Source organism: Nyctereutes procyonoides, unplaced genomic scaffold, assembly GCF_905146905.1.
Source record: "Nyctereutes procyonoides isolate TBG_1078 unplaced genomic scaffold, NYPRO_anot_genome, whole genome shotgun sequence".
In the NCBI taxonomy this organism is placed as follows: domain Eukaryota; kingdom Metazoa; phylum Chordata; class Mammalia; order Carnivora; family Canidae; genus Nyctereutes; species Nyctereutes procyonoides.
Window position 1 is genome coordinate 43,362,713 of NW_026575133.1, and position 26,274 is coordinate 43,388,986.

The window sequence follows — 26,274 nt, forward strand, 5'->3', positions numbered from 1 at the left end:
TGCTCTTATACTGTGAAAAGAATAGGTTTTACTAAAGCATTTGAAGTCCCTACATGGTTATACAAACCTATAGGCCATTCAAGGTCAGTCCCTCTTCCTACTTAGCCTCAGGCAAGCACCAATCTATTTTCTATATCTATAGATTTGCTTTTTCTAGACATTCCTTTCTTTTCCTTTCCTTTTTCTTTCTTTCTTTCTTTCTTTCTTTCTTTCTTTCTTTCTTTCTTTCTTGATTATTTATTTATTTATTTATTTATTTATTTATTTATTTATTTAACAGAGAGAGAGAGAGAGAGAGATAGTGTGTGCACGCATGCACAGACAGAGAGAGAGGAAGAAGCAGGCTCCCCACTGAGCAGGGAGACTGATGCGGGGCTTGACCCCAGGACTGTGGGATCATGACCTGAGCCGAACGCAGACAGTTAACTGACTGAGCCACCCAGGTGCCCCTGGACATTTCTTATAAGTGGACTCATGTAATATGTGTTGGTTTTCAACTGCTTTCTTTCAGCTAACATTATTTTTCAAGATGCATCCACATTGTAGCACGAGTCAGAACTTAGCTTCCCTTTTATTGCTGGATAGTATTCCATTATATGGACACACCATAGTTCATTCATTATAGTAACCACCTTAAAAATATATATATATATATTCAAGCAACTGCTAAGAGTGGCTGCTTCTAGAGAGAAGAATGGGGTATAAGGGATACGGGTGGGAGATTTTTTCATTGTTTCCTATTTATATGGGATTTATTTTTGAAATTCAGGATTATATATTTTTTGAAGCAAAGGTAAGGAATACCTTTCCCCCCAGCAATATGTATAAAATAAGAGGACAGAGCCCTCCACTGACCCCAATCCCACCTTCCTGGTAATCACCATTATTTTTGGCATCTTTCTAGACTACATACACACATACACATGCACATGCACCTGTATACCTATAAATGTATTCTGGTCCTTGGATGTCTGTCCATCTAAGTAGGTCTATATCTTACATTGCAGCAGACTGGAAGCACAGAGCTTCATATTTTAACCCCCGGGTCCCAAAGCTAAGAAGACCTGCCTTACCCATATCGTTGGGTTGTCACTACCTGGAAACTGCTCGGTGAATTGATCGCTTCACCATGGGGAACATTTAAGAACTATGGACCCGGTTTGTTAGCAAGACATGTGAACACGGTTTAATTGCTTTTTCACCCATCCCCCTGTCTGTGTTTTCGGGCAGGATACTTCGGCTCGGCCTGCGAAGAAAAGGTGGACCCGTGTGCCTCATCCCCGTGCCAGAACAACGGCACCTGCCACGCGGACGGTGTGCACTTCAGCTGCCGCTGCAGCGCGGGTTTCACGGGGCCGGCGTGTGCCCAGCTGGTGGACTTCTGCGCGCTCAGCCCCTGCGCCCATGGCACCTGCCGCAGCGTGGGCACCAGCTACAAATGCCTCTGTGATCCAGGTTGGTACCATCATGGAATGCAAATCCTTGCTCCCCCCCCCCCCCCAATTTATAACTTCTCTTTTGCATCCAAGCAGATGTTTGCTCCTGGAATGCGTTCACTTGTCCATGTAAGCGCACGCCACTCATGCATGACCCACTTTGTCTTTAGACTGACTCGTGGCCGGGGTTTGAAAACACCCTTATGCCCCCCTTCACGAGCAGTTGACCGTCATTGTGAAAAAATAAAAAAAAATGCAAGTAAGCAAAATAAGAAAATGAACAACAGGCTTCATCTCCTAACAGCTTAATTGTTTTTTAACGATTTACTGGAGGTCATTTCAGAGCTCTTACTGGATTGCATATCTTTTAATACCGTGTTGGTAGGTTAATGGAGTATGTTTTTCCATTTATTGGGCATAAAAAGCAAGACGCAATCCATTTTGAATTTTCTCATCTATTGAAATTCTTGCTCTGTGCACACAGTGTGTTATAGGACCTGTGACTCCCTCCGCAAATGTTCAGAAGTTCCGGCATTCACTTTCCAAAGATCATCTGCATTTTACTGATTTCTTTTTTAATCGTGTAAATTGTGGGACTCAGAGATAAGAGGGATTCCTAGTCAAAATCTGTGTCTGCACAACCTACCTCTGTGGTCCTGAAAAAGAAGCACACTGGTGGCTCTTTCTGGTGTCTTCTGTTCTGCCGGTGTCTCCATACTCGGGCAAGCTAGGTCTTCAGAATACTTTGAAATGCGAATCCTCCTCCATATGTTCCTGACCCATCAGTGTGGAGGCCTGTTCCCTGGTTTTGTTTGAATCCCAATTCTGCTCGCTCAGTGCCTTCCCCTGTCACCCAGTGTCACCTGCAAACTCCTCCTTCTGGGCCAAATATGATTTCCTCTCTCTGAATTCCAACAGTCACTGTTGAAATCACTTGCCTGGGTTTTAAAACATTATATTAATTGTCTTTCTCCTCATTGGGGGGTAGGAGGAAGTATATTTTATCAGTGACCTTTGTGTAACCATGATGGCCCAAAACCACCATTCAGTGAGCATGGATCTTTCATCATTTTGAGCTTCACATCTCTGGTTCTTTCAGTGCCCCCTCGTGCAAGGTAGATAGTGCTGAGCCGCATTTATGAATTACATCATACTTGCTTCAGTCGTGTCCCTGTGGCCACATGCCCAGCAGGGGACTGAATGCAGATGCCAGCCTGGGTGCTGTGGTTCCACTGCCCAGAACTTTCAAGGGACATGTCTCATACTCATGAATCAATGAAGGAGTTAGTAGGAAATGCAACTAAGCATTGAGGGGTATTGAAGAATCTTTTCATGTAGACTCTTAATTCTGTGGTTTTCTAAGCAATCATGGGATTGACATTTATATGACATTATATATATGTATAATATATATAATGATGACATATATATAACGGACAAAGAAATATATATATGGAGGGGTGCTGGGTGGCTCAGTTAGTTTAGCTTCTGACTCTTGTTTCAGCTCAGGTGATGATCTCAGGGTCATGAGATTGAGCCCCATGTCAGGCCCTGAGCTCAGCACAGAGTCTGCTTGTCTCTCTCCCTTTGCCCCTCCCCCTGCTCATGTTCTCACTTGCTCTCTTTCTGAATTAAATAAATAAAATCCAAAAAATAAAAGAAATCTATATGAAGGGAGAAAGAAATTTCGGAAGAGATTGATTTTAAGGAATTGGCTCATGTAATTGTGAGAACTGGCCAGTTCTCAATCTATGGTGCAAGAGGGCAGCCTGGAAACTCAGGGAGGGTTTCTGAGTTACAGTTTTGATCCTGAATTCTTTCTTAAGAAATCTCAACATTTGCTTATAGGCCTTTGATTGGATGAGGCCCACTCACATTTTGGAGGCTAACTAATGGGATGCCTGAGTGGCTCAGCAGTTGAGCATCTGCCTTCAGCTCAGTGCATGATCCTGGGGTCCTGGGATCCAGTCCCCCATTAGGTTCTCTGCAGGGAGCCTGCAGTGTGGCCCAACTCACATCACTTTACTCAAAGTCTACTGCTTTAACAGTTAATCTCATCTAAAAAGTACCTTCACAGCAACATGTAGACTAGAATTTGACAAAATATTTGGGTGCCATGGCTTAGCCAAGTTGACACATGAAATTAACTATCACAGTAACATTTTTGGGTTTCCCATTAAACCTTGAGGTGAAGAAGTTTCTCCACCTCTCTATGCCACAAGATACTTTCCTGTGCTTACATCCATACTCCCCTTCAGAGCCATGATGGAAATGGGAATGGCTTCCCCACTGGAGGGCCAGTTTTCTTCCATGCACATGGCAGTGTGTGTGTCATGGAGCTGGATGTGCTGAGGACATGGTACCCTTGCCTGTTGGGAATGCAGAGCACTGAGACCACTATGTTTGCAAACGCAACAAGCTGCAGTTGTGCTGGGGAGAACGCAGTCTCACTCATATCATGACTCACAAGTACACTGCTCCCCACGCTCTGCACATCATAGTAATGCATGGCATGATTCCCCTCGGCAGCCATTGGAAGCAAAATCGTGCTGTCAGGAACTTCCTCCATACTCTGTTACTAGACTCCTGAGAGTTGTGCTTCCTCCAGTGAAGCCCCACTGAAAGAAAAATCCAATATCACAAAGACCAGAAGGGAGCTTCGTTTTCTCTTCCTCTTCTCAGATTTCCTTTCTTAATCATATTAACTTTTTCTATTTAGTTGGCTTATTTTATCTTTATTTATTTTTGAAAGATTTTATTTATTTATTCATGAGAGAGAGAGAGAGAGAGAGAGAGAGGCAGAGACAGAGGGAAAGGGAGAGGGAGAAGCAGGCTCCCTGCAGAGAGCCTAATGGGGGACTGGATCCCAGGACCCCGGGATCATGCCCTGAGCTGAAGGCAGACGCTCAACTGCTGAGCCACCCAGGCATCCCATTAGTTAGCTTATTTTTAAAACTTTAAATGGAACGTAGTTGTAGTTATTGAAGGTAAATGTTACTTTGTGTGCTTACTGTTATTAAAATGTTTAATACTATGAAGTAGAGTTTATCAATATGTTAGAGCAGGCTTATATGAGTCCATATATTTCCTACTCTTTCTCTTTCCACACTGGGAGGTGAGATCCTATCTGTGAGATCCCCTCCCATTGACTGTCTCCATACGAAAGTTACAGGAGGACTTCTCTGGACCTCAGTTTTTATTTTTATGAATAACACCTTAGGTGTTCATCAGTTCAACAGCAGTTGATGTCACGGCCTAGACTGGGACAAGTTGCTGACCATGGTCTTCTGTGTGTGACAAGCACGTGGCACGTTTCCTGGCACGGAGTAATAAGAGCTATTCCCCTTTCTTTCCATCCGTGGACATTCCAGCATTTCTTCTTAAGCTGCAGAAGGGTTGACCATCTCCTGTCTAAATATTATTCTCTCCTCCTGCTGGTCTCTACTCCACCTTCATTCTTGGCCAGTTGGAGCATTTGGCTTGGTAATAGCCAATGTCCAGTCACTACGTGGCCTTGAAAAACCTGAAGAAACATGTTCTCCCTTCCATGATTCCTTCATTTATTAGGTGGCCTCCCCAGGGTAGAGCCTTGGAGTATTGTCAGAGTTCTCTCCTCGAACTTGGGAGATAAAATTGCTTGCAGAGGGGTTCAACCTTCCCCAGATCATTAGGTGACATTGTGTGAAGTAAAAAAGGCATCTTAACATCTGGCAAGAATTTACATTTTAAGAGGTGAAAATGACAATTCTCTGAATGTGAATTTTTTGGTCTTAATCTTTTGGAGCATGTAATTGCTTTACCACTACTTTGCATAATAGAAGAATCTCATGAGAATAGGTGAAATTGGGTGTCTTGCTGAAAAGCGGCAAGCCTGATCATCTTTATAGAGAGCAAACTGATCCCGTTTTGTAAAATGACAGCAGATTGAAATCATGTCAGGTTGATAATTAGTTCCCATCTGACAAAATGCCATTTGGATGACTGCAAATCAGATTTGCCAGGTGCTTTATTTTCAAACCTCATTTTTAGCTTATCAGGCTAGGGATTTCTGATGGGATTTTAATATTAAATAATAAAATGTCAGCACTGAGTAATCACTGAAATATTATCTTTTGGTGACAGTGTTAAGTGATAGGCCACAAATACTCCAAAAAAAAAAATTGCAAATTGAAATCTCCCCGAGACTCAAGAAAGGGAGAACTTGGAGCCCTGCGAGCCTTGGAGGAAGGAAGTGCCACAGTGCGGGGAGCTGGCGGGGAGCGTGCCATTGTCCTCGCAGGTGGGAGCCATGGTGTTTCAGGGACTCTCAGTACAATGGTGGCATCTGTAGATGCCATTTGGACGATAACCGATACTGGAAGGAATCCCTGATTGGAGACAGTTTGCCTGAGTTCACTGGTCTTGGCCCCTGCTTAATGCAATTGAGTCATTACTCTGACTTTGCTTGTTGAATTGAATTAACCGTGCCATTGTAGAATGTGCCTTAAGTTCCTATTTAAAGAATTTAAATCTTAAAAAGAAAAAGAAAAAAGGGCAGCCCGGGTGGCTCAGCGGTTTAGTGCTGCCTTCAGCCCAGGGCCTGATCCTGGAGACCCAGGATCGAGTCCTGTGTCAGGCTCCCTGAGTGGAGCCTGCTTCTCCCTCTGCCTGTGTCTCTGCTTCTCTCTCTCTCTGTCTCTCATGAATAAATAAATAAAATCTTAAAAAAAAAGAATTTAAAATATAAGGCATTAGAGGACTTTTACATGGATATGCATAGATCAGTTTTTTTTTTTCTCATTGGGAGTCACCTTAGATGCTCATTGATTGTCACTGACTAGATAGACATGGGGCAAGTTGTCAGTCATACATCTCTGCTGATTCTTCTCCACGTTGGATTGGTAACTCATTTAGATCATCCAGACTATGAAAGAGAGAAAGTTTAGACTTTTTCCAAATAAAATTTTTTTTTAAGGAAACTATGGGAGGGGATCCCTGGGTGGCTCAGTGGTTTGGTGCCTGCCTTTGGTCCAGGGTGTGGTCCTGGAGTCCCGGGATCAAGTCCCACGTTGGGCTCCTGGCATGGAGCCTGCTTCTCCCTCTGCCTGTGTCTCTGCCTCTCTCTCTATGTCTATCATGAATAAATAAATAAAATCTTAAAAAAAAAAAGGAAACTATAGGAACTTCAGATATCGCTTTTTCTGCTTTTTACATATAAGGCCTTATGTGTGGGCTGCATCTCTGGTCTCTGTGGCCTGAAAGGCCACTGGCATTGCTTCCTTCAGACTCAGACTTGGCAATGCCAACACTCTGATAGTGTCTTCTGGAAGCATAATCTAAGATAAGACTTACTGCTTAGGATTTTAGTAGCAATTCAACAGCCATAAAGAAAAAAAGCACACCTACAAGGTATGAAGACATTTTGGCTTGCTAATAAATGCTTAATTGCATTTAGATTCTTGGATAAGCACAGTGGACAACTTTCATCTTTCATGAACCAGAAAACTTTGTTTATTAGGTTCACTAAGATGGAGACAGTTCTTGTGTTTGACAAGCTCTAAGGGGTTCCGGGTCTACATATCACAGTATTTCTAAGAATTATAGATTGTATACAATATATTGTATCTCCTTTCCCCACATTCAAACCTGTTAACCATGCCCAACTTTTGTTCTATTTCAAATCCTAATATCTGCCCTCACCATTGGGATCCCAAGTATCATCCTGTCTACCTAGCTAACAGCTGTAGTAACTCTTCATAATCTGTGCTGTACCTAAGGAAAAAATTTCGATCTCTACATTGACATCATGATGGCAGTAAGAGCTGAGAAAGACAAGAGCGAACACTGACATGTGGGAGCTCGTTGGAGGCATTAGGAACTGGTCCGGTGCTCACAGCTGGGCCACTGTGTCTCTTGTTGGACACGGGGATACGAACAATCCCACAAGAAGTGACATCAGACATAGTCACTCATAGGCCATAATAAAGCGAGACAGACAAGACCATTTAAGAATTCTAAGAACAGACAAAAACAAGGTCACCCTGCAACCCACAAAATACCACCCTGCAACCCACAAAATTCCCGTTCTCTCACAAATAAATTGAGGGCAGCTGCTTCTTTACCAGTTACAGCCTTGTAGCTAGCTTGTCCTTGGTGTAGACATGATTTATTGAGATACTCATGTTAGAATGGCTCCTGCTTCCTGACACCCACTCAACAGTGGACCCTCCCCAGATAATCCAGCTGGAGTTCATATCCTGTAAGTAGTACCAAACCCCCTTTTACTGAGACACCCATGGTTCCCATGACATGTGTTCTCCTTGCTGCAATGAGGGATAAACCTGACCTCTTCAGCTACAGGTGGATCCCTGGTAGCCCTCAGTTGGAGAGCATTGCCTGGACTTAACTGAAATGCTCAAAATATGGAAAGCTCAGTCGGTTGAAATTTTTAATTAACAAGAGCTCAGAATTTCCAGCTCATTGGACAGGGAAGTATTGCGGATTTATATGTGGGGGAAGGATACTTTGGAACAAAAGGTGAAGGTGGGAGGAGGAGAAGGTGGGACGTGTGAAGAACAGTAGGTGTAGTTGGCTGCAGGACGAGATGCACGGGGCCCAGTAATGAGCAGTAAAACTTTAATGCTCACTGGGGCACGCTGGAGAGAATCTAGATGCTGAATTTACAAAATGAAGGCTTGGGGGACATTTTGCATCGTATGGGAACTGATCTGTGTTTTAGGCAGATTATCCCAATAGAACTGGGGGATTTCTAGGGAGAATGAGTGATTCTAGGAAGAAGGGGGGAAGAAAGATGATTCTGGTAGGATGACAGATTATCACATATTACGGATAGCTAGAATTACAGTCAAGAAGAGATGATAAGAGCAGATGAGTCAGGAAGCTCAGGAGAGTGGAAGTGAGGGTTTGAAACTGTGGCAGTGGGAATGAAAGGTTGGACCCTTAAGATCTATTCAGCAGGGGGAATCATCAAAGTTTGGTTGTCAGCCGAATGCAGTGGAGAAAGCTCAGAATGCAGACAGAGGTACCCCACCAGCTTCAACCTGGGGAACTCAGAAAAACAGGAAAATGTGCAGAAGGAGCCTTTAGCCTCCCACACCTCAGGACGCTGAGGAGTCTGCCCCAGTGGGGTCTACAGCTCCTAACATGGCCATACTTCATCTCCATTTTGTTTTGATTCTCATTTTGGGGGCATTCAGGGAGGATTAGTGATATTTGCCTTCTCTAGGCTAGTGACCTGAGGGAGTACTAGAAGGGGGAAAGGACACCAGTAATGAGTGAAGGGCACTTGCTGGTGCAGCATACGGAATTTTTATGAGATTCTTGATGTTAAAAATCTATCCACAAGGCTGCTTTTTTAACCTCACTTTAAATAGCTAATCCATAAGTATGAAAGTGTTGATGAACCGGCCTTTAATTATAGAGGCTTTCTCTTCCTTCAGCTCCCACCGCTCTGCTTAAAATTCAGGTAGTAGAGAGCTCATTTGTGGCTGAACCACTGTTGAAAAGGAAGAGAGTTACGTGCTGGCTGTAGATTTTAGAACAAATGTGTGAGGACAGCAGAAAGCATTTAACATCATCTTACCTGGAATGCAGGCTGGGAATGGCAACTGATGATAACTTGTGTCACTAAGCAGGGCATTCTGAGGTTGGCTCTACATGAAGCCCTGCCAGCACAGAATTGCAGGAGCTCCTCGTGAAGTTCATGGCCATGGGGGTCAGGTGGGGATGTATTTGAAACTCTTTTGTATCGAAGCCATTGACTCTTGTTTTGTGGTTGGGAGTTAATGATGATCCCATCGCTGATGTTTTCTGGCTTGCCGAGAGTCTAGACTCAGCTTTGTCACTGAACAGCTGTGCTGTTGGCCTCTGGCAGCCTTAGTTTCCTTTTCTACAAAATGGGGATAAAACCATAAAGCTCAAATGAGAAGATGCAGATAGTCTTACACTTTGAAATCTATAAAACGAGGGCACCTGGGTGGCTCAGTGGTTGAGTGCCTTTGACTCAGGGTGTAATCCCGGGGTCTTGGGATCGATTCCCGCATCGGGCTCCCCACTAGGATCCTGCTTCTTCTTCTGCCTATGTCTCTGCCTCTCTCTGTGTCTCTCATGAATAAATAAAATCTTAAAAAAAATCTATAAAACAATGAAGAAGTCGTGCAGATGTCAGCTCTGCCTTTCCCTGGGGAAGATAGGTGAGGAATTAGTAAATCTGTGCCCAGATTCTTTTCATATGAGGTTCAAGGCTAGAGTGGGAGTAGAGGTGGGCTCCATCTCCAGGGCCATAGTGGGTACATGTCCACCTTCTTACAAGATTAAGTGGTTGCTTGCAGCCTGAGCTCTTGGTGGCTTCAGTGATGACTATTTAAGCACCCGGTGCTGGGCAGAGCTCTGTAAGTGGGATGGCTGCTTGGATCCCACACAGGTCTTAAGTAGTAGGGGTAGGACCAGTTTTGGGCCCAAGACCATGAGGTATATTTCATGTTATCTCTGTTATCTCAGAGTAAACCAGGACATGAGATCAAACTATGGTTTTGACTCACTAGTGATAAGTAAAGGACTGAAAAATGAAATATTTTAAGCAGATTTTCTAAGCAGTAGTCTTTAATAGCTACGCCAAATGAACACAGTAAATTGGGATTCATCAGGACATTGATTCAGCTGTATTGATCCAGGTAAGGCGCACTCCATCCAGGCAGCTTTGCCTAAGTAGATCGCATCTGTGAGAAGAGAACTGCCTGCATCAGGGACTCTATGCCGGTCAGTCACCTGACAGATATTCTCTCTTACTTAACCCCAGGTTATAAAATTCCCATTTTAATTTTATTTATTAAAAAAATATTTTACTTATTTATTTGACAGGGAGAGAGAGAGAGAAAGAGAGAGAGAGAGAACAAGCAGGGGGAGCAGCAGCAGAGGGAGAGGGAGAAGCATCTCCCTGCTGAGCAGGGAGCCAGATGTGGGGCTCAATCCCAGGACCCTGAGATCATGACCTAAGGTGAAAGTATATGCTTCACCGACTGAGCCACCCAGGTCCCCTAGAATTCCTATTTGTAAATTCAAGGATGGAGAAGTTTAACTGGGTTTGTTAGCACTGAAGCTCTTGACCGATAGGTAGACTCTCAGCAGAAGCCTACCTGTGAACCTACATGTGAACCCGGGCACTCACTTGTGTCTGAGCCAATCAGAGGAAGCAGCCCGCAGACTCCTCTTGTCTCTGCACAGCTGCTGACATGAGGCTTGGTTGTGGTCTAGCGAGTGGCTCCTGACCAATGGTTCCATGCTTCCCAGCACAGAGAAGCACAGTTCTGACTTGCAGAGAGATTGAGTTGCTCGTGGGTAGGTGGGCCCCTTCCCCTTTGGTGGCACTGGAGATTCAGCTCCATTGAAATTGCTGCCGAGGGCTTCCTGGGACTGAGACTCAGGACTGAATCTGCCCCCATGTCTGTGGCTTGTGCCTCTTTACAGAAACTGCTCTCCCGGGGCTCAAATGAGAAATACAGACATGGCCACATGACAGATGTGTCACTCTTCCACTTAGGTAGTCTCTCTTGATTGGTGCTTCTCACTCCCTGGGGCCCTGATGCCTAGAAGCAATTTGACCTTTCTTCTTACCACCAGAACCTGAAAGTCTCCTGCATTGATTGTCATATGCCATAAAGGGTATGCCATATACTGTTTCTTTCCACCTGGCTCTGGCAATGTCCCTGAAATATTCTTTCCTCTTCACAGCTGGCTTTTGTTTTTTTTTTTTTTTTTCTTCTTTGCCTAGTGACAGCTCAGATGTCCTGGCTTCTGGTGTCACTCCTCCCCACAGCAGTGGTTCAGTGGTAGTGCTCTGTTGTCGGCTGGGCTTCAGAACCTCAGGGGGTGGGGAGCCCCTGTGACAAATGCTGTTGTAGGTCATGTCTGAGATATATGGTGACCCATGGCAGCCTGCATGCCCAGTCCCAAATAGGCAACCCAGAAGGAGAATTGTCTGCATGTTCTACTTTTTTCTCCTGGCCTTTTAGTCTTCACTGTGCTTTTAAATTCTTTATTGATTTGGATTTGTCTAAAAAAAACCTGCGGACAATGCCCTGCATTTGTTGTGTTGGTTTTCTATCACAGTCATTAATTTTCAATTTAAGGGCACATGGTGAAAGTTGCTGCATATGCTGAGTGCTTTTGATAAAATTGCTTCAGTTTTAATGAAGATTCAGAACTCATAGGTTTGCCCGCAGCAGAGCGATACATGACCTCTTTTTTCATCCAGCACATTGTCAATGCAAAGCACTTGCTGATTTTGTGGAGCAGCTTGTCCTCTCCCGTGTCATCAGGTGCTTCCTTATGCAATGCCACAAGGGCTCCATTTAAAACCCTATTTGGCTTTATAGGAGTTGCCTAGAGAGGTCGTTAGCTGTTTGGACTGAAGTCTTGATTTGTTGATGATGATCAGAATCATGTTTCATTTTTTTTTTCAATACCAGATGGTTTCTGATGATACGTATCAGAGTGAATGTCTGAGATTTAATTCAAAAGTATGTCTTTTAGATGGGATAAGCCCAACTAAAAGTGTGGACTAAGGTACATGTGAATGGTGGCCTGATTTTGGGACAACTCCCCTTCATCGATTATCCCCTAAAAATAGCTTTCCTAATAGTTTGTTGATGCCTAAAAGTTGTCTGTGGTTTTATCCCTTTCAGTTAGGCACTGTCTCTGGTAATTAAACCTCTGTACTCATTAGTTACTGCTGTATAACAAACCATTCCAAAATTCGGTAGCTTAACACAATCTTTTATTGCTTATGACTCTGTGGTTGATGATTTGGGCAGGGCTTAGTTGGAGTGTCTCTTCTCTGCTTCATATGGTGTTAGGTGTGCTCACTTGTGCTTTTGTGGTCATCTAGCAAGTCATCTGGGGATTGGCCAGTCTTGGATGCCAGTCTTGGATGACATCACCCAGCAGACCAGTCCGGGCTTTTTCGCATGGCAGCTGGGTTCCAAAGGGAGCAAGGGAGGACAAGCCCAGTGCACAAACATTCTTTAAAGTCTCTTCCTCTGTTATGTTTGCTAATGTCTCTTTGGCACGGGCATGTCATAGGGCTATAGATTCCTTTTCTCAATGGGAGGAGCTACAGAGAATTTATGGCTATTTTTAAAAAAATTTTTTTTTTGTTTATTTATGATAGGCACACAGTGAGAGAGAGAGAGAGAGGCAGAGACACAGGCAGAGGGAGAAGCAGGCTCCATGCACCGGGAGCCCGACGTGGGATTCGATCCCGGGTCTCCAGGATCGCGCCCTGGGCCAAAGGCAGGCACCAAACAGCTGCGCCACCCAGGGATCCCTGGCTATTTTTTTATAATCACCATAATCAAATGTGAGAAATGTGAATGAGTTTAATAAATATACTTAATATATATTATATTATATAATATCATTAAATGGGTTTAAGGAGGATAGTTGAAAAATAAAAATGGTGTGCAGTTCTGATGGCTTGAGTGAAACATGTGGTCCCACTGAACTTGCCTACTCGAGGGTTAAGGAATGTCTAGGAGACAATTCTTTCCTTACTTCACAGTTTCTTCACAAGTCTGTATAGATTGAGCCTTTCTCTGCTTTATTTCAAGGATTTTTTATTTTCTGCTTTCAATTATTTATATTCATATTCTACTAGGATCTACACTTTTGATTTTTCACTGCTTTTATAACGTCTTAAATGAATAAGTGCCCTATTTTTAGGCATCCTTAATGATCACTCAGTAGAAGCAATAGGAACACAACTCATGATTTACTCCAATTAATTGAGTTCTGATTCCAGTTCAATTGCATTTAGAAATTTTCTTTGTAATCCAATTGCCTCAAGGTACAGTTCTGGTGGTTACTTTTCTCAATAAATTTCTTTTCTTCCTCTCTTAATTAATAATTATTTTATGTGTGTCTACTTCATATTTTGAATTTCTGTGATAAAGTGTAAGGGCTAACATACAAAATGTGTAGCCATTACATATTTTTCAAAAGTTTTTATTTAAATTCCAGTTAGCTAACATATAGTGTAATATTAGTTTCAGGTACACAATATAGTGATTCAACACTTCCATACGACACCTGGTGCTCGTCACAAGTGCATTCCTTAATTCACATCACCTATTCAACCCATCCCTCCGCCCACCTCCCCATTGGTAACCATCAATTTGTTCTCTATAGTTAAGAATCTGTTTCTTGGTTTGCCTCTCTCTCTTTTTCCTTTACTCCTTTGTTTCTTAAATTCCACATTCTGATTAGACATATATGACTCCCAGTCCTATAGGGAGAAGTAAATTTTTGCCACTTTTTAAAAAAAGATTTATTTATTCATGAGACAGAGAGAGAGAGAGAGAGAGAGAGAGAGAGAGAGGCAGAGAGACAGGCAGAGGGAGAAGCAGGCTCCATGAAGGAAGCCTGATGTGGGACTCGATCCCGGGACTCCAGAATCAGGCCCTGGGCTGAAGGCAGGTGCTTAACCGCTGAGCCACCCAGGGATCCCCAATTTTTGCCACTTCTGTACCCTAATTACCTTCCTTCATCCCCCCCCCCTCCGAATTTGGCATTTTATGTGAGTTTGGGATTCCTTTGCATTGCTTTCTTCCCTTAAGCAAATTGGAGAGGAGTGTAGTTTCATTTAGTCTATGCATCTCTGGTTGGTAGGTCATCTGACTGATTTTAACGTTGGTTTATTTATATGCCTGTGACTGGTACATGTTCTGACTGCGTGTTTTGTGGTTATTTTCTTGATATGCTGAAGGGAAGCCAGAGATATTGAAAAATATTACCGTGCCACATCTGGCCCCTGCTATAGATAACTCCTACACTTCCTGCCCTTTTGAGAATCAGGAGTTGTGGGAGATGTTGTATGCTTTGTATAAGCTCAATGACTCTCCGGCTTCACTGTGCCTTAGAATCACATTGAGGGCTTATTAAACCAGGGTTCTGGTCTCCACTCACAGTTTCTGAGTCAGTAGGTCTTGGTTGGAACCTGAGAACTTGCATCTCCCGGCAAGTTTCCAGGTGATACTGATACTGCTGGTCTTGGGATCACACGACAAGAACCACTGGTATAGTGTGATGAGCAGACACAAGCCCTTTCAAGGGCAAATACCTCCAAAGAATAGTTGGTGATAATCGAGTAAGTAAATTAAAATCAAATTTAAGCGACAGCTTGTGAAAGAAGTTAAAAGGAATGAAACATTAAAAAAACTTTCCTGTACTTTTACCTTTAGAAATTCTTTTTTGTTCATATACATACTTGCAAGAAAATAATCATCTAAGATTTATTTTCTCTCCAAAGTAAAGTCATAGAAATTTAATCTGTGATTTCTTCCCGGCGCTTCCCTGTTGGCCTGAGCGGCACCCTTTGGGTCTGGGTGCATTCCATACTGAGCAACTTCTAGAAAGTGAGGGCTTTGAGCCTACTTTTTTCCCTCCAAATCTCTTCATCATTCTCTTTATCACAAGCATCTACCACACCATTTTTATGGGTATTTGTAAACATGCTAGTCAGTTGAGGTCATAGGATTATTTCATTAAAACATTTTGTTTATGATGAGACACACACCATGATGATCTTTAAAATGAAAGTTGAAAATATGAGCTTGTCATTATACTCAATCTTGGATCTCAGTGCTTTAATCATAGTGTTATAGGAATAATTTTAACGGTAGCTACATTTAGAAGATATCCTGGTGAGTTTTTGTAAGCTGTAAGGAAATATATGAATGTTAAACTTTATTAGTAAAGGAAATATCTTTTCTTTACAGATGTGCATCCCCTTGTGCCCACATTTCCCTTTTGTAAAACATCGCTTCATTTTGCCTCTCCTTTGTTAAACTCCTGAGTAACATTTTTTTTTCCTCTTAGTTCATCTGGCTTAGATCGTAGGTAAAATCCACCCTCTAGTGGCCAAAAGCATCATGAAGAAAAAGACATTTATAAAGACAAAGCTAAAAAAATGACAAAGAGGTGGAATTTTTTTTTTTTCATGTGACTGGTTTGTGACCTAGTTCAGAAGGCAAATCCGAGGGAAGACTTCTAGAAACACTTAGACAACAGAGAAAAATCCCCAAGATGATGGACATGTTCAAGCCTTGGTTTGCAAGTGCTTCTGTCTAGGTAGGCTCACTGTTGAGTTCTTGAGCATTGTCACAATCCAGCTACAATAAATTCTTTCATTTGTTCCTAAATGTTTTTGGAGGAAATGCTAACTATTTGTAAGGCTGGAGCTCAGAATACTGGTGGTTTGCTTTTTTACTGTATATTTAAGACTTTTTTTTCCCTTCACACATGGATTAATGATGATTTACACTCTATTAATAAACCAAGAGATGTTATAAAATTTTTACCATCTCAAAAGGTTTTATTTTTTTTTGTAGTCAAAAGATGCAATTATCCTTTTTAAAAAGTTTTATTAGCAATGCACCTTCTTATGATGGTTATTTCTTGTGTCTTAAAAGTCTTCTCTTCCAGGGACCTGGTGGCTCAGTGGTTGAGCATCTGCCTTTGGCTCAGGTCATAATCCTGGGATCCTGGGATCAAATCCCACGTCAGGCTCCCTGCAGAGAGCCTGCTTCTCCCTCTGTCTGTGTCTCTGGGTCTCTCTTAAATAAACTTTTAAAAAAAGTCTTCTCTTCTAATAAGACCGGATCTTTTCCCTCCATATGCTCCTTCACTTAAAAATTACCCTTAATAAAGTCAGCCTTTTCTTAATGTTACCAGTTACCCTTCTGCCCCAACAGCTGTAGACACACAGCATGGGTATTGTTTCCCTCGGTAATCAGCAACATGATTGGAGTTGTGATGATACAAATAAAATACCTATAAAAGCATCTGTGATATTTTCTCCTCGTGTTACATAGGTAATGTATTTTCAGTGTGGAAAATTAGAAAATTAGAACATGCACACTTAAAATATAAAAAAAAGCATCCTTTAATTTCACTGCCTGACAAACACTGTCGATTTCTGGATACCTATTCCCAGGCATTTTTGTTATTTGCCCAAATCAGACATTTGCAAAGAAAAGAACAACTGCTGTAATTATTTACGCACAGGTTGTTTTACACTACGATTCCACCTTCCTAGCAAATTCAGTTCACTCCCTGGGATTGAGCATCTTCTATGTTCCCCAACCTGTGTGCTCAGAAAGGGAGAGAACGGACACTTGCTAAAGAGAAAATACGGAATTTGGGATCAAAGTTTGAGCTGTGAGTCAAGGTTTTACTGCCCGGCAGGAAACCAGATCCAGCACAGAGGGGAGCCTCAGGGGATGAGGCTGGGGGAAGGCTAAGAGATAGGTTTTTAAAAAGCCAAATGTAAACAGACTCTGTTTCATATTAGAAAACCCTAGGTATTTGAGCATCTGAGCATGAAATCTGGGCTCATGAGTTGTGGGAGTGCAGAGCCATTTGTGCTTTTCCGGGAGGTGGCCTTTGGTGCCCACGGGAAGCGGAGGCTCAGGATGATGCTGTCGCAGGGCCTTTGTGGCACATTCGAGGTGGGCACCTGTTTCAGATTTCTAGTACCTTCTCTGTCTTTTAAAATCAGGTTTGCGCTGCAGTCAGCAGGCCAGGGGGACGCGTGCCACATTTGTTATGTATTAGGTATGTGTTACATGCCAGGCATTGTGCTGGATGCTTTCCGGGTGTTGCCACTTCAGGTGAAATGTCAAGTGCACGTCCTCCTGGGGTGGGGCGGGGGCCCTTCTTTTATGATGCTGCCACAAACGCCCATGAATTACCTTGATGGAGGATGTCACATGCTGGCATCGAGCCAGTGGTAACTGGATGGCCCAGGGCTCACCAACTGGGTCACAAAAAGAGGTTACTGGAAGGAAAGTGGTGTCAAATCCATTTTATTTGAATAAAAGGTACCTTGAAAGGTGAGACTCCTACAGTGGCTCTTCACACAAATGTTCAAGTCACTGCCCCCTCCAATGCTGCACTGTCTTGAAGACACTGTGGTCTAGTGCCTGGGGTCCTGTAGGTCAGTTGGTCATTTGGTCACTACACCAGGTGGCGATGTGGCTCCACAGGGGACCCACAACTTCCTTAGTAATTCCATCACATCTGCACCAGTTTCTCTTCCTCTCCATCTTCTTAGGTGTTCTATCTCTGTGCACCTTCTCCCTCCCCTTGATACTCTGGGTCCCTATCTTCCCTTTCCGCTCTCCCTCTGTGCCCCACCCCTCCTCCTCTTTCTGCTCTGCTCCTCTCTGCTTCCTCCCTCTCCCGACTTCTTGTGTCTTTTAACCCCAAACCTTTCTTTTTTTAGCTACCGTGCAGTAGATCCCCTTAGTACCTAGCTCAGTCCTGGTCAGTCTGGTCAGAATTGGGCAGATTATCATTAAAATCAGGTGATGTTCTTTCTTCATATTGCTTCCGTTTCTCTGGGAGAAACTGTTCATGCCTGTTGTTCGATGAAGATCTACTTCTAGAAGGTGGTTTTGCTGGCTTTCCATCCCGATCCCTTCCCTACCCCAGCCCCACTGTGTGAATGAGATTCACTCGTATTGGAAGGCGCCTAAGACAGAAACTGGCCCCTGGCAGGGGGCCCGATAAATATCAGTTCCTTCATTCCTTCTGAAAGGCGTCACAGCATCTCGGCATAGGACAAGCCAGGCAGCTGGGACCCACCTTCGTCCTTGCCCTTTCTCACCTTCCACATCCTATTTCTTATGAGTGTTGCTGTTTTACTTTTTATGTGGCTCTTGACAGTGACCCTCTAGCTGGTCCTGCCACCACCCTCATCCCGACCCTCTTTGCACTGGGGTGATCGCCATACCTCAGAACTGATTCTTATTCTCCCTGTGGTCTTTCCCCCATTCACTGAAAGAGTGATCTTTCTAAAAGGCTCACCTGATTTTTCAACCCCTGTCCTCCCTCCATTGAAAGTATCACCTGGTCTGGCAGCTGCTTGCCTCTTGTTTGTTCTTTGCCCTCTGCTCCCAGGTACATCACAGCCCATTTCTAGAACAAGCCGCAGGAGGCTGGCTCCCCCTGACCGTGGGACTCCTGCACCCACTGCCTCTCCTGCCTTGAATTTCCCGGGGTGCCTCCCACCTTGTTGGCACCTACCCACAACCCACCTATCAGCTTCTTGTCCCTTCCTCAGAGCAGCCTTCCTGGAGCTCGGCCAAGCCCAGCCCCCCCTCTTCTCCTTCCTCCTGGCACCCCAGACCCCCACATTGCTCATGCTCACCCAGTTATGGTTGCACATTTATTTGGATGATTGTTTGGTGTCTGTCTCCTTTAAATGCTCCTACCAGAGGTATTACATCTATTTTCACACCGTGCCTGGCACATAGGAGGCGCTTAATAACCATATGTTGCATTAAAGAATGAATCAGTCGAAGAGGCAAACAGGAGACCCGGAGCATGGCCAGCCTTCACCAAATTACTGTGCAGACAGCGGCAGCCTGCAGGGATGGGGAGACAAACTCCTTGTGTGAACTGTTAGGATCTGACTTACAGCCCGGCTCTCCATTATCCATCTTTTTCAGAAGCCCAGGGAGGGACGTGCAGATGCATAGACGGCTCAGCAGCATATAAATAATAGGGAGGCTTGAGAGTCTAAAACTTTAATTCAGCCTCTATGTATGGCCATTCCGATGGAATGTTTATAAGAACCACAGCCATGGAAACATTGATTGATTTGGGTCTTCTGACATCTATTTTCTCTCTGGCTCAGGTGCCTCCAGCAATGAAAGGATGAGAAATTAGGGAATAAAGAAAGAAGCAGCGTCAGCGGCCGGTTATGCTCTGCTCCTTATACAACTTCCTCCTGTTTGCAGACATTTTCCTTTTTCTTGTGTGTGTGTGTGTGCATGTATGTGCGTGTGACAGGAATATAATTGCTCCATGGGAGTCTGTACGGATACTAACATTGGCAGGTCTGCTTAGAACAGACCATTGGAACCCTCGATAGGATTAATGTGAGCAGGGATTCATACCTACATTGTTTCCCCCTGTTCTTAAAAAGATTCCTATCATGATTGTATCAGCAGAGAGTGATAGAGTGCACACTTGTGTGTGTGCACACAAACACGCATGCACACGCTTTCCTGGAAACCAAGCTCTCTGCACAGTAAAATGATTGCGTTGCCCATCTCTCCATGGTGCCGAAGGGTCTCTGTGGCGATCAGTGAGTTTAGCCAGAATTTAAGAGTTCACAATCACATTATTAATGTAATAGGATTGTTTCCTTTCTTGCCTACATTTTTAACTACTGTGAGAGAATGTTTGGAAGATTGGATCTCTCAGGAAGTGGTCTAGACTTGAATCAGGGAGTTGGGGCTTCCACATTTTATCATGCAATGTGGAATGAGGGGAAGCATCCTTTGAGTTACAACATGCCCTTAAAGGAACCACCCCCCTTCTCCCCCAGTCACTTCAGTCTGACCTTAAAATAAAACAAAACCCCAACAAAACCCCAAGCACTTCAGATTCACTCTCCCCTTGAGTTTGGCCTGCGCTGGGGGAGTGAGCCATGAGGCCTCCCTGTTGTTCTGAACACATCACTGTGGTCTTTTGAAGGGGCCCTTTGCTTTTTCTGAGGCAGCTGCGAGCACAGGGAGCCCTGCAGAGGGGGCTACCTAGGGACAAGTTGCCGCACTTAGTTGCACAAAGCGTGAGAGCCATCTGGTTGCAACCGGAGGCCCCCAGTTGGGGAATTTTCAGAGTGAGCCGTGATGGGCAAGGGGAGAAAAGAGCTGTCGGATAGACACCGTGGGGGGCCAGAGCCTCTCTAATGTTAAGATTAATATTTAAGTGGTGCTGTCTTGGGGCGGCATTGAGAGAGCAGCAGAAGAAAAGGCAGCAGAAAGCCCTGCCTTTCAGTGGACAGAGTCAGACCTGGAGGTGGCATTTGTGTTCTAGAACAGCTCAGACCCTGGGGAGTAGGATCCTGGCTCGCTGTGCCTTTGATGTCAGTCAACAGTGTAAGACCTTGGTCTTCATGGGAGGACACAGATGGGGGTTCTCAGTAGCTTGGAAATCACCAGGTGGGGTTTCTGACCTCTCTTCCCTTTCTATGTTTGTAGGTCTCTATCTAGCTATCTGATTACTTATTTATTTTTATTGAGACGTAGTTGACATACGTGTTACATTAATTTCAGGTGCACAACATAGTGATTTGCCAAGTCTCTGTGCTGTGCTGTGCTCGCTGCAGGTGTAGCTGCCATCGGTCACCACACAACACTATTACCGTATCACTGACTCTATTCCCTCTGCTGTGCCTCTCATCCCTGTGATTTCTTTAGTCCATAACTGGAAGCCTACACCTCTCACTCTTCTCTCCTCTCTTTATTCCGTTTGGTACTCAGATCTGGGTAGCCCCAGATGACTCGAGTATCCATATTCTTTCACTGCTGGAGGAAGTCACCCAGGGGCTGGTATTGTATTAAACCCATAGTCACAGATGAGCCCCTCAGTTCTGCTCCCAGAATCCTTTTTTCTCAATGAATTTACTCTCTTCACGATGAAAATTTCAAACCTACACATTCTGCAATCTCCTCAAGTTGTTCTCATGTTATAAAAAGGGTCTAGGACATTTGTTCTCCATGGGGGTTTATGTTCTCCAAGGGACATATGGCAGTGCCTGGAGACCTTTCTGGTTGTCGCAACTGGGGAGAGGTGGGGGCTTCTGGAATCTAGCGGGGAGAGGCCAGGGATCAACATCCTACCATGCACCAGACAGCTCCCAACCACCAGGAATGATCTGATCCAAAATGTCAATATCGTTGTGGTTGACAAACCCTGATTTTGGGGTGTTAGAGACTGAATTTTGTCTCTCCCAAATTCATATGTTGAAGTCCTAACCCCTGGCCAGGGTGCCTGTATTTAGAGACAGTGCCATCAAAGAGGTTAAGAGGTTAATTAAAGTTCAGTGAGGTCTTAAGGATGGGGTAGGAACCAATATGGCTAGTTTCCCATAACTGTCCGAGACACCGGGGAGGTGTGCCTACAGAGACAGGGCCACATGGAGACAAGACACAGGGGGAAGGGTGGCCATCTGCAAGCCGAGGAGAGAGGCCTCGGGAGAAACCAAACCTGCTGGCCTCTTGACCTAGAATGCCAGCTCCCAGAACTGTGAGAAAATAAATTTGCTCAATTCCCCCAGGCTGTGGTGTTTGTTATGGCAGCCCTTGCAGGCTGATATACTAGGTAATGCGCTCTGGGGACGTTCTTGGCAAAAGTAGGAAGAACACAGGGTTGACTGTGTGTCCTTGGGCAAGTTTCTTTATCTCTTTGACTCTTAAGTCCTCATCTACACATTGGGACTAGTCCTACCCATCATTCTGGGTTGTCATGAGGATTAAACAAGTTAGCACATGTAAAGGAGCTGATACAAAGCAGACAGCACTAACATGCTATTAGATTATAAGCTTCTAGCAAGTAGAGCCCTGCCACTTATCTTTGTATCCACAGTACCTGGGAGCTCCTGACACATTGTAGGCACATCTTAAATGTGTGTTGGTTTAACCAATGGCACTTTGGGTGCTGGTTCAACAACTATTTTGAGCATGTTTTCTGTACCAGACACCGTGGGTACAGCTGTGAACACAGCAATCATAGCCTCTGCCTTCGAGCCTATATTCTAGTGGAGGAAGAGAAATAATAATCAAGAATAGAAGTTGAAATATGATTTCAGACAGTTATAAGGGTTGTGGTGAAATCAGTGAAGTGTTATGATAAGTAACTGGTGAGAGAAGCTTTTGACAGTGTTGTCAGAAAATTATCTGAAGAAGGGATTTTTGTCATGTTTTGTTTACTGATGCGCGTGTGCTTTGTTGGTGATTTGTTCCTCAAGAGCTGTTGCTCTTGTAAAGTGATTTTCCAAAGTGGCGAACCACTCTTGGTACAATCTTCTCTTGATTTACCCAGTAGTTACATTCCAGGAAAACTCAGCGTATCATAAAAACTGTAAATGTAAATGTACATGTAAAGCTATTAAGTTCTAGGCCTGGAAGTTTACAAAACAGGGTTTTCACCTCCGTGAATTTCTGATGGGACTGTCCAAAGTGGTGAAGGATGCCAGGGCATTGTTTGTTGTTCAGGGGTATCCTGGACGTTACAAAACGGTTAATCTCTCTGGCCTCCACCCACTGAATTCCAGTCGAACCCCCCAATCAGTGTGACAAGCAATCCCTCCTCTCCCCCAACTTTCAAAACAACCTCTCCAGGGCAGTCTAGCTCCCATGGAGAGATATGACTTTGAAGTGACTTTCCGGGGACTTTCTTTTTAAAGATTTTATTTATTTGTTAGAGAAAGAGAGAGAGAGAGAGAGAGAGAGAGCATGAGTAGGAAGAGGAGCAAAGGGACAGGGGGACTCTTTACTGAGTGTGAAGCCCAATGCAGGTTGATCCCAAGACCTTGAGATCGTGACCTGAGCCGAAGTCAGGTGCCTAATTGACTGAACCACCCAGGCACCCCTCTGGTGACTTTCTCATCTTCTAATCTCGCTGTTATTTCTCATTCCTGAGAGCCTTTGAATAACCCTCCTTGATCTCCTTCCCTCTCCTGGCTCCCATGACATTGCTGCCTTTGGGCTTTCCCCCTCTGCTTTGCCTTATCCTTGCCGAGTGTCCTGATCTGGTTTCTCTTTCTCCACCTGCCCATCCATGTAGATCTGACCTTGGTCCTTTCTTGTTTCTTCTCCAAAGTTTTTCTTTGATGAAACTTCAACACCACTTCAAGGCCGCTAATTCCCAAGGTGCTGTTTCAACGCACTTGAAGCCTATTTTTCCAGCTGCCACCTGGACCTCCCCAAGTGAACCCTAAGTTTAAAACATGTCCAAAATCCAATTGGTCAACTTTCTCAAAAACCTGTTGTTCCTTTGGTCGTGTTAATGGCAACGTCATGCACTTACTCAGCCTAAACGTGGCAGCCGTCATGACCACTCTCACTCCTCACCTCCAGTTGATCACTGTGTTCTGTCAATGTAAGGAATATTGGAGTCGAATATTCAGGAGCAAGCAGGGGAGTGGTGATGGTGAAAATCAGTGCCCTGGAAAGGGCTACTCTGATCTCACCCTTCTGATCTTTTGTTTTATTTTAAAAAGTTCTTTGGACTAGCCTAATTTTCCTAGACCCTGGGCATACTGCCCTGAGCTAATTTGTTTGCCCGAATTAATTACTAGCAGGGGGTAGCAGCCTCATTTTCACAGAAGCCCTCTATTTTGGAAGGAATGCCTTTTTATCCAAACAGTCCAATTTAGGTTCTCTGGCACCCAGTGTAAGGGGTACCTTGACATTTCCACGAAGATGTCGAAATGTTACCATCTCTGAAAAAACAGTTTCAGAAAGTGAAACCTTCATCTTTTTCTTTTCCCCCAAGGAAGAAAAACATCACCAGCTTAATTATCTCTGTAAAATGATGTCCTCATTTCCTTGTCATGTTACTAGTGAAAGAAGAGAATGATACAGTTTGCAAAGAATGAAAACAACGATGGATGATTTCATGAAATTTGCTTTTGATTTTTGTCTGTGTAAACACCACCTCACTTGTGAGGTCAGCGATGCTTGTAGGGTTATCTGTTGTTCCACCAAGTGATTTTTAGAAGATCTGTTAGGAGATCAAATACGATTGAAAAGATGCTCCTTGCAACTGTTGCTCCACACTGAGAAGCCAAAAGACAATGAACTCACTATGTAAGTTATATATTATACATCTAGTTTAATTGTGAGAAAAATCACATAACCTGAAATCTACCCTATTAACAAAATTTTAAGGGTGTAGTACATATGCACATTGTCAAACAGCAGATATCTAGAACATTTTCAGTTTGCAGAACTGAAACTCTGTATACGTCGGCCAGAAACTCCTCATTTCCCCTCCTCCCAGCCCCTGGCAACCGTCATTCTACTCTGCTTCTATGAGTTTCACTACTTGGATACCTCATATAAGTGGGATCATGAAATATTTGTCCTCCTGTGACTGGCTTATTTCACTAAGCTTAGTCTCAAGGTTCATCCATGTTATAGCATACGACAAGATTTCTTCCCTTTATTAAGGCCTGAACAATAATTCCATTGTATGTATGAACTGCATTTTCTTTATCCATTCATCTTCATCTGTAGATTGGCATTTTGGTCGATTCTTCCTCTTGGCTATTGTGAATAATGCTGCAATGGATATAGGACTGCAAATTTCTCTTCCAAGATCCTGTTTTCCATTACTTTGGATAAATCCAGGAATGGGATTATTATTCATATGATGGTTCTATCTTCAAGTTTTTAACACAATTTTTTTCCAAAGATTTTATTTGTTTATTTGATACACAGAGAGAGCACGAGCAGGGGGTAGGAGCAGAGGGCAGAGGGAGAAGCAGGCTCCCTCACTGAGCAAGGAGCCCAAATGGGGCTCTATCCTAGGACCCTGGGATCATGACCTGAGCCGAAGGCAGACACTTAACCGACTGAGCCACACAGGCGGGCCTATTTTTAATTTTGGGGAGATTCTCTATATTGTTTTCCATCGTGGCTGCACCATTTCACATTTCCACCAGCAGTGTATATGGGTTCCAATTTCTCTATATCCTTGCCAGCACTTTCTATTTTCTCCGTGTGTGTGTGTGTTGGGAGGGGTGGTTATAATGGGCGTTATAACAAGTGTCATGTGATATCTCATTGTGGCTTTGATTTACATTTCCTGGCTGATTAGTGATGTTGAGCATCTTTTTGTGTACCTGTTGGCTATTTGTATTCTTTTACACCTTGCACACACACACACACACACACACACACACACACACACCCAACCCAAAATGGATTAAAGACTTAAATGTAAGACCTGAAACTATAACACTCCTAGAAGAACACATAGAAGAAAACCTTCATAATATTGGTCTTGGCAATGATTTCTTGGATATGACCCCAAAAGCACAGGCAACAAAAGCAAAAATAGACAAGTGAGGCTCTATCTTAAAAACAACACAGCAAAGGAAGCAATCAACTGAATAAAAGCCAAGTACAGAATGGGAGAAAATGTTTGCAAACTATTTAATAAGGAGTTAATATCCAAGACTCTTATAAGAAAGGAAGATTTTCTGTTGAAGCACGATCAAGAGTCAGCAAACTTGTTCTCTAGGAGGCCAGCTTGTAAGGATTTTGGGCTTTGCAAGCCATATGGTCCCTGTTGCAACTACTCAGGCTGCCATTGCAGTGGGAACGCGGCCACACACAATACATAGATGGATGACTGTGGCTCTGTCTCAATAAAACTTTAATTACAAAACCAGACTGGGGTGGATTTGGCCTGTGAGCTAGTTTGCTGATCCTTAATCGAGAGTAGAATTCTCCATATCTGGCTCTGTTAGCCTGTTAGCACTTTAGCTGAATATTTTTTTCTTTTCTTTCTTTTCTTTTTTTTTTTTTGGTCATGGAGGGCTGTCCTATGCCTCCTAGGATGTTTAGTAGCATCCTTACACTAGATACCAGTGGCAGTCCCCTTCCCCTCCACCCTCACTGTGACAACCAAAGGTGTCTCCAAGCATTGCCAAATTCCAGGGGCAAAATTGCTTGTCAGTTGAGAAACTCTGATCTAGATGATCAAATTACCAATGAAGAGTAATAGGAAATATTTCTCTAAAATTACAAAAAGTAGGGTAAGAGGGAAGAATTGAAAACCGTGGCCTGTTTGTCTCAGGTAGGTCAAGGTCTCCTCAAAGGGGCTTTTATCACTGCCCAATTTTGGAAAGCAGTTCAAAAACAACTGAAATGGCAACAAACTTGAAAAGTGCTCTGTTAATACTGCAGATAGGAGCTTAACCTACTTTTGCGATAGGCACAAGAAACAAAACAGTTCAACACATTAGCATGTCCTAATGGAA

General features: G+C 43.7%; 1 protein-coding gene across 1 annotated transcript in view; it reads left to right on the forward strand.

Moving 5' to 3' along the window:
* The window catches only part of DNER (delta/notch like EGF repeat containing), a 312,689-nt gene that overhangs the window by 248,016 nt on the left and 38,399 nt on the right, over positions 1–26,274 (forward strand). Inside the window, exon 8 of the mRNA XM_055345842.1 lies at positions 1,231–1,455. Coding sequence (XP_055201817.1) covers positions 1,231–1,455 — 225 coding nt within the window. The remainder of the gene's footprint in view (positions 1–1,230; positions 1,456–26,274) is intronic.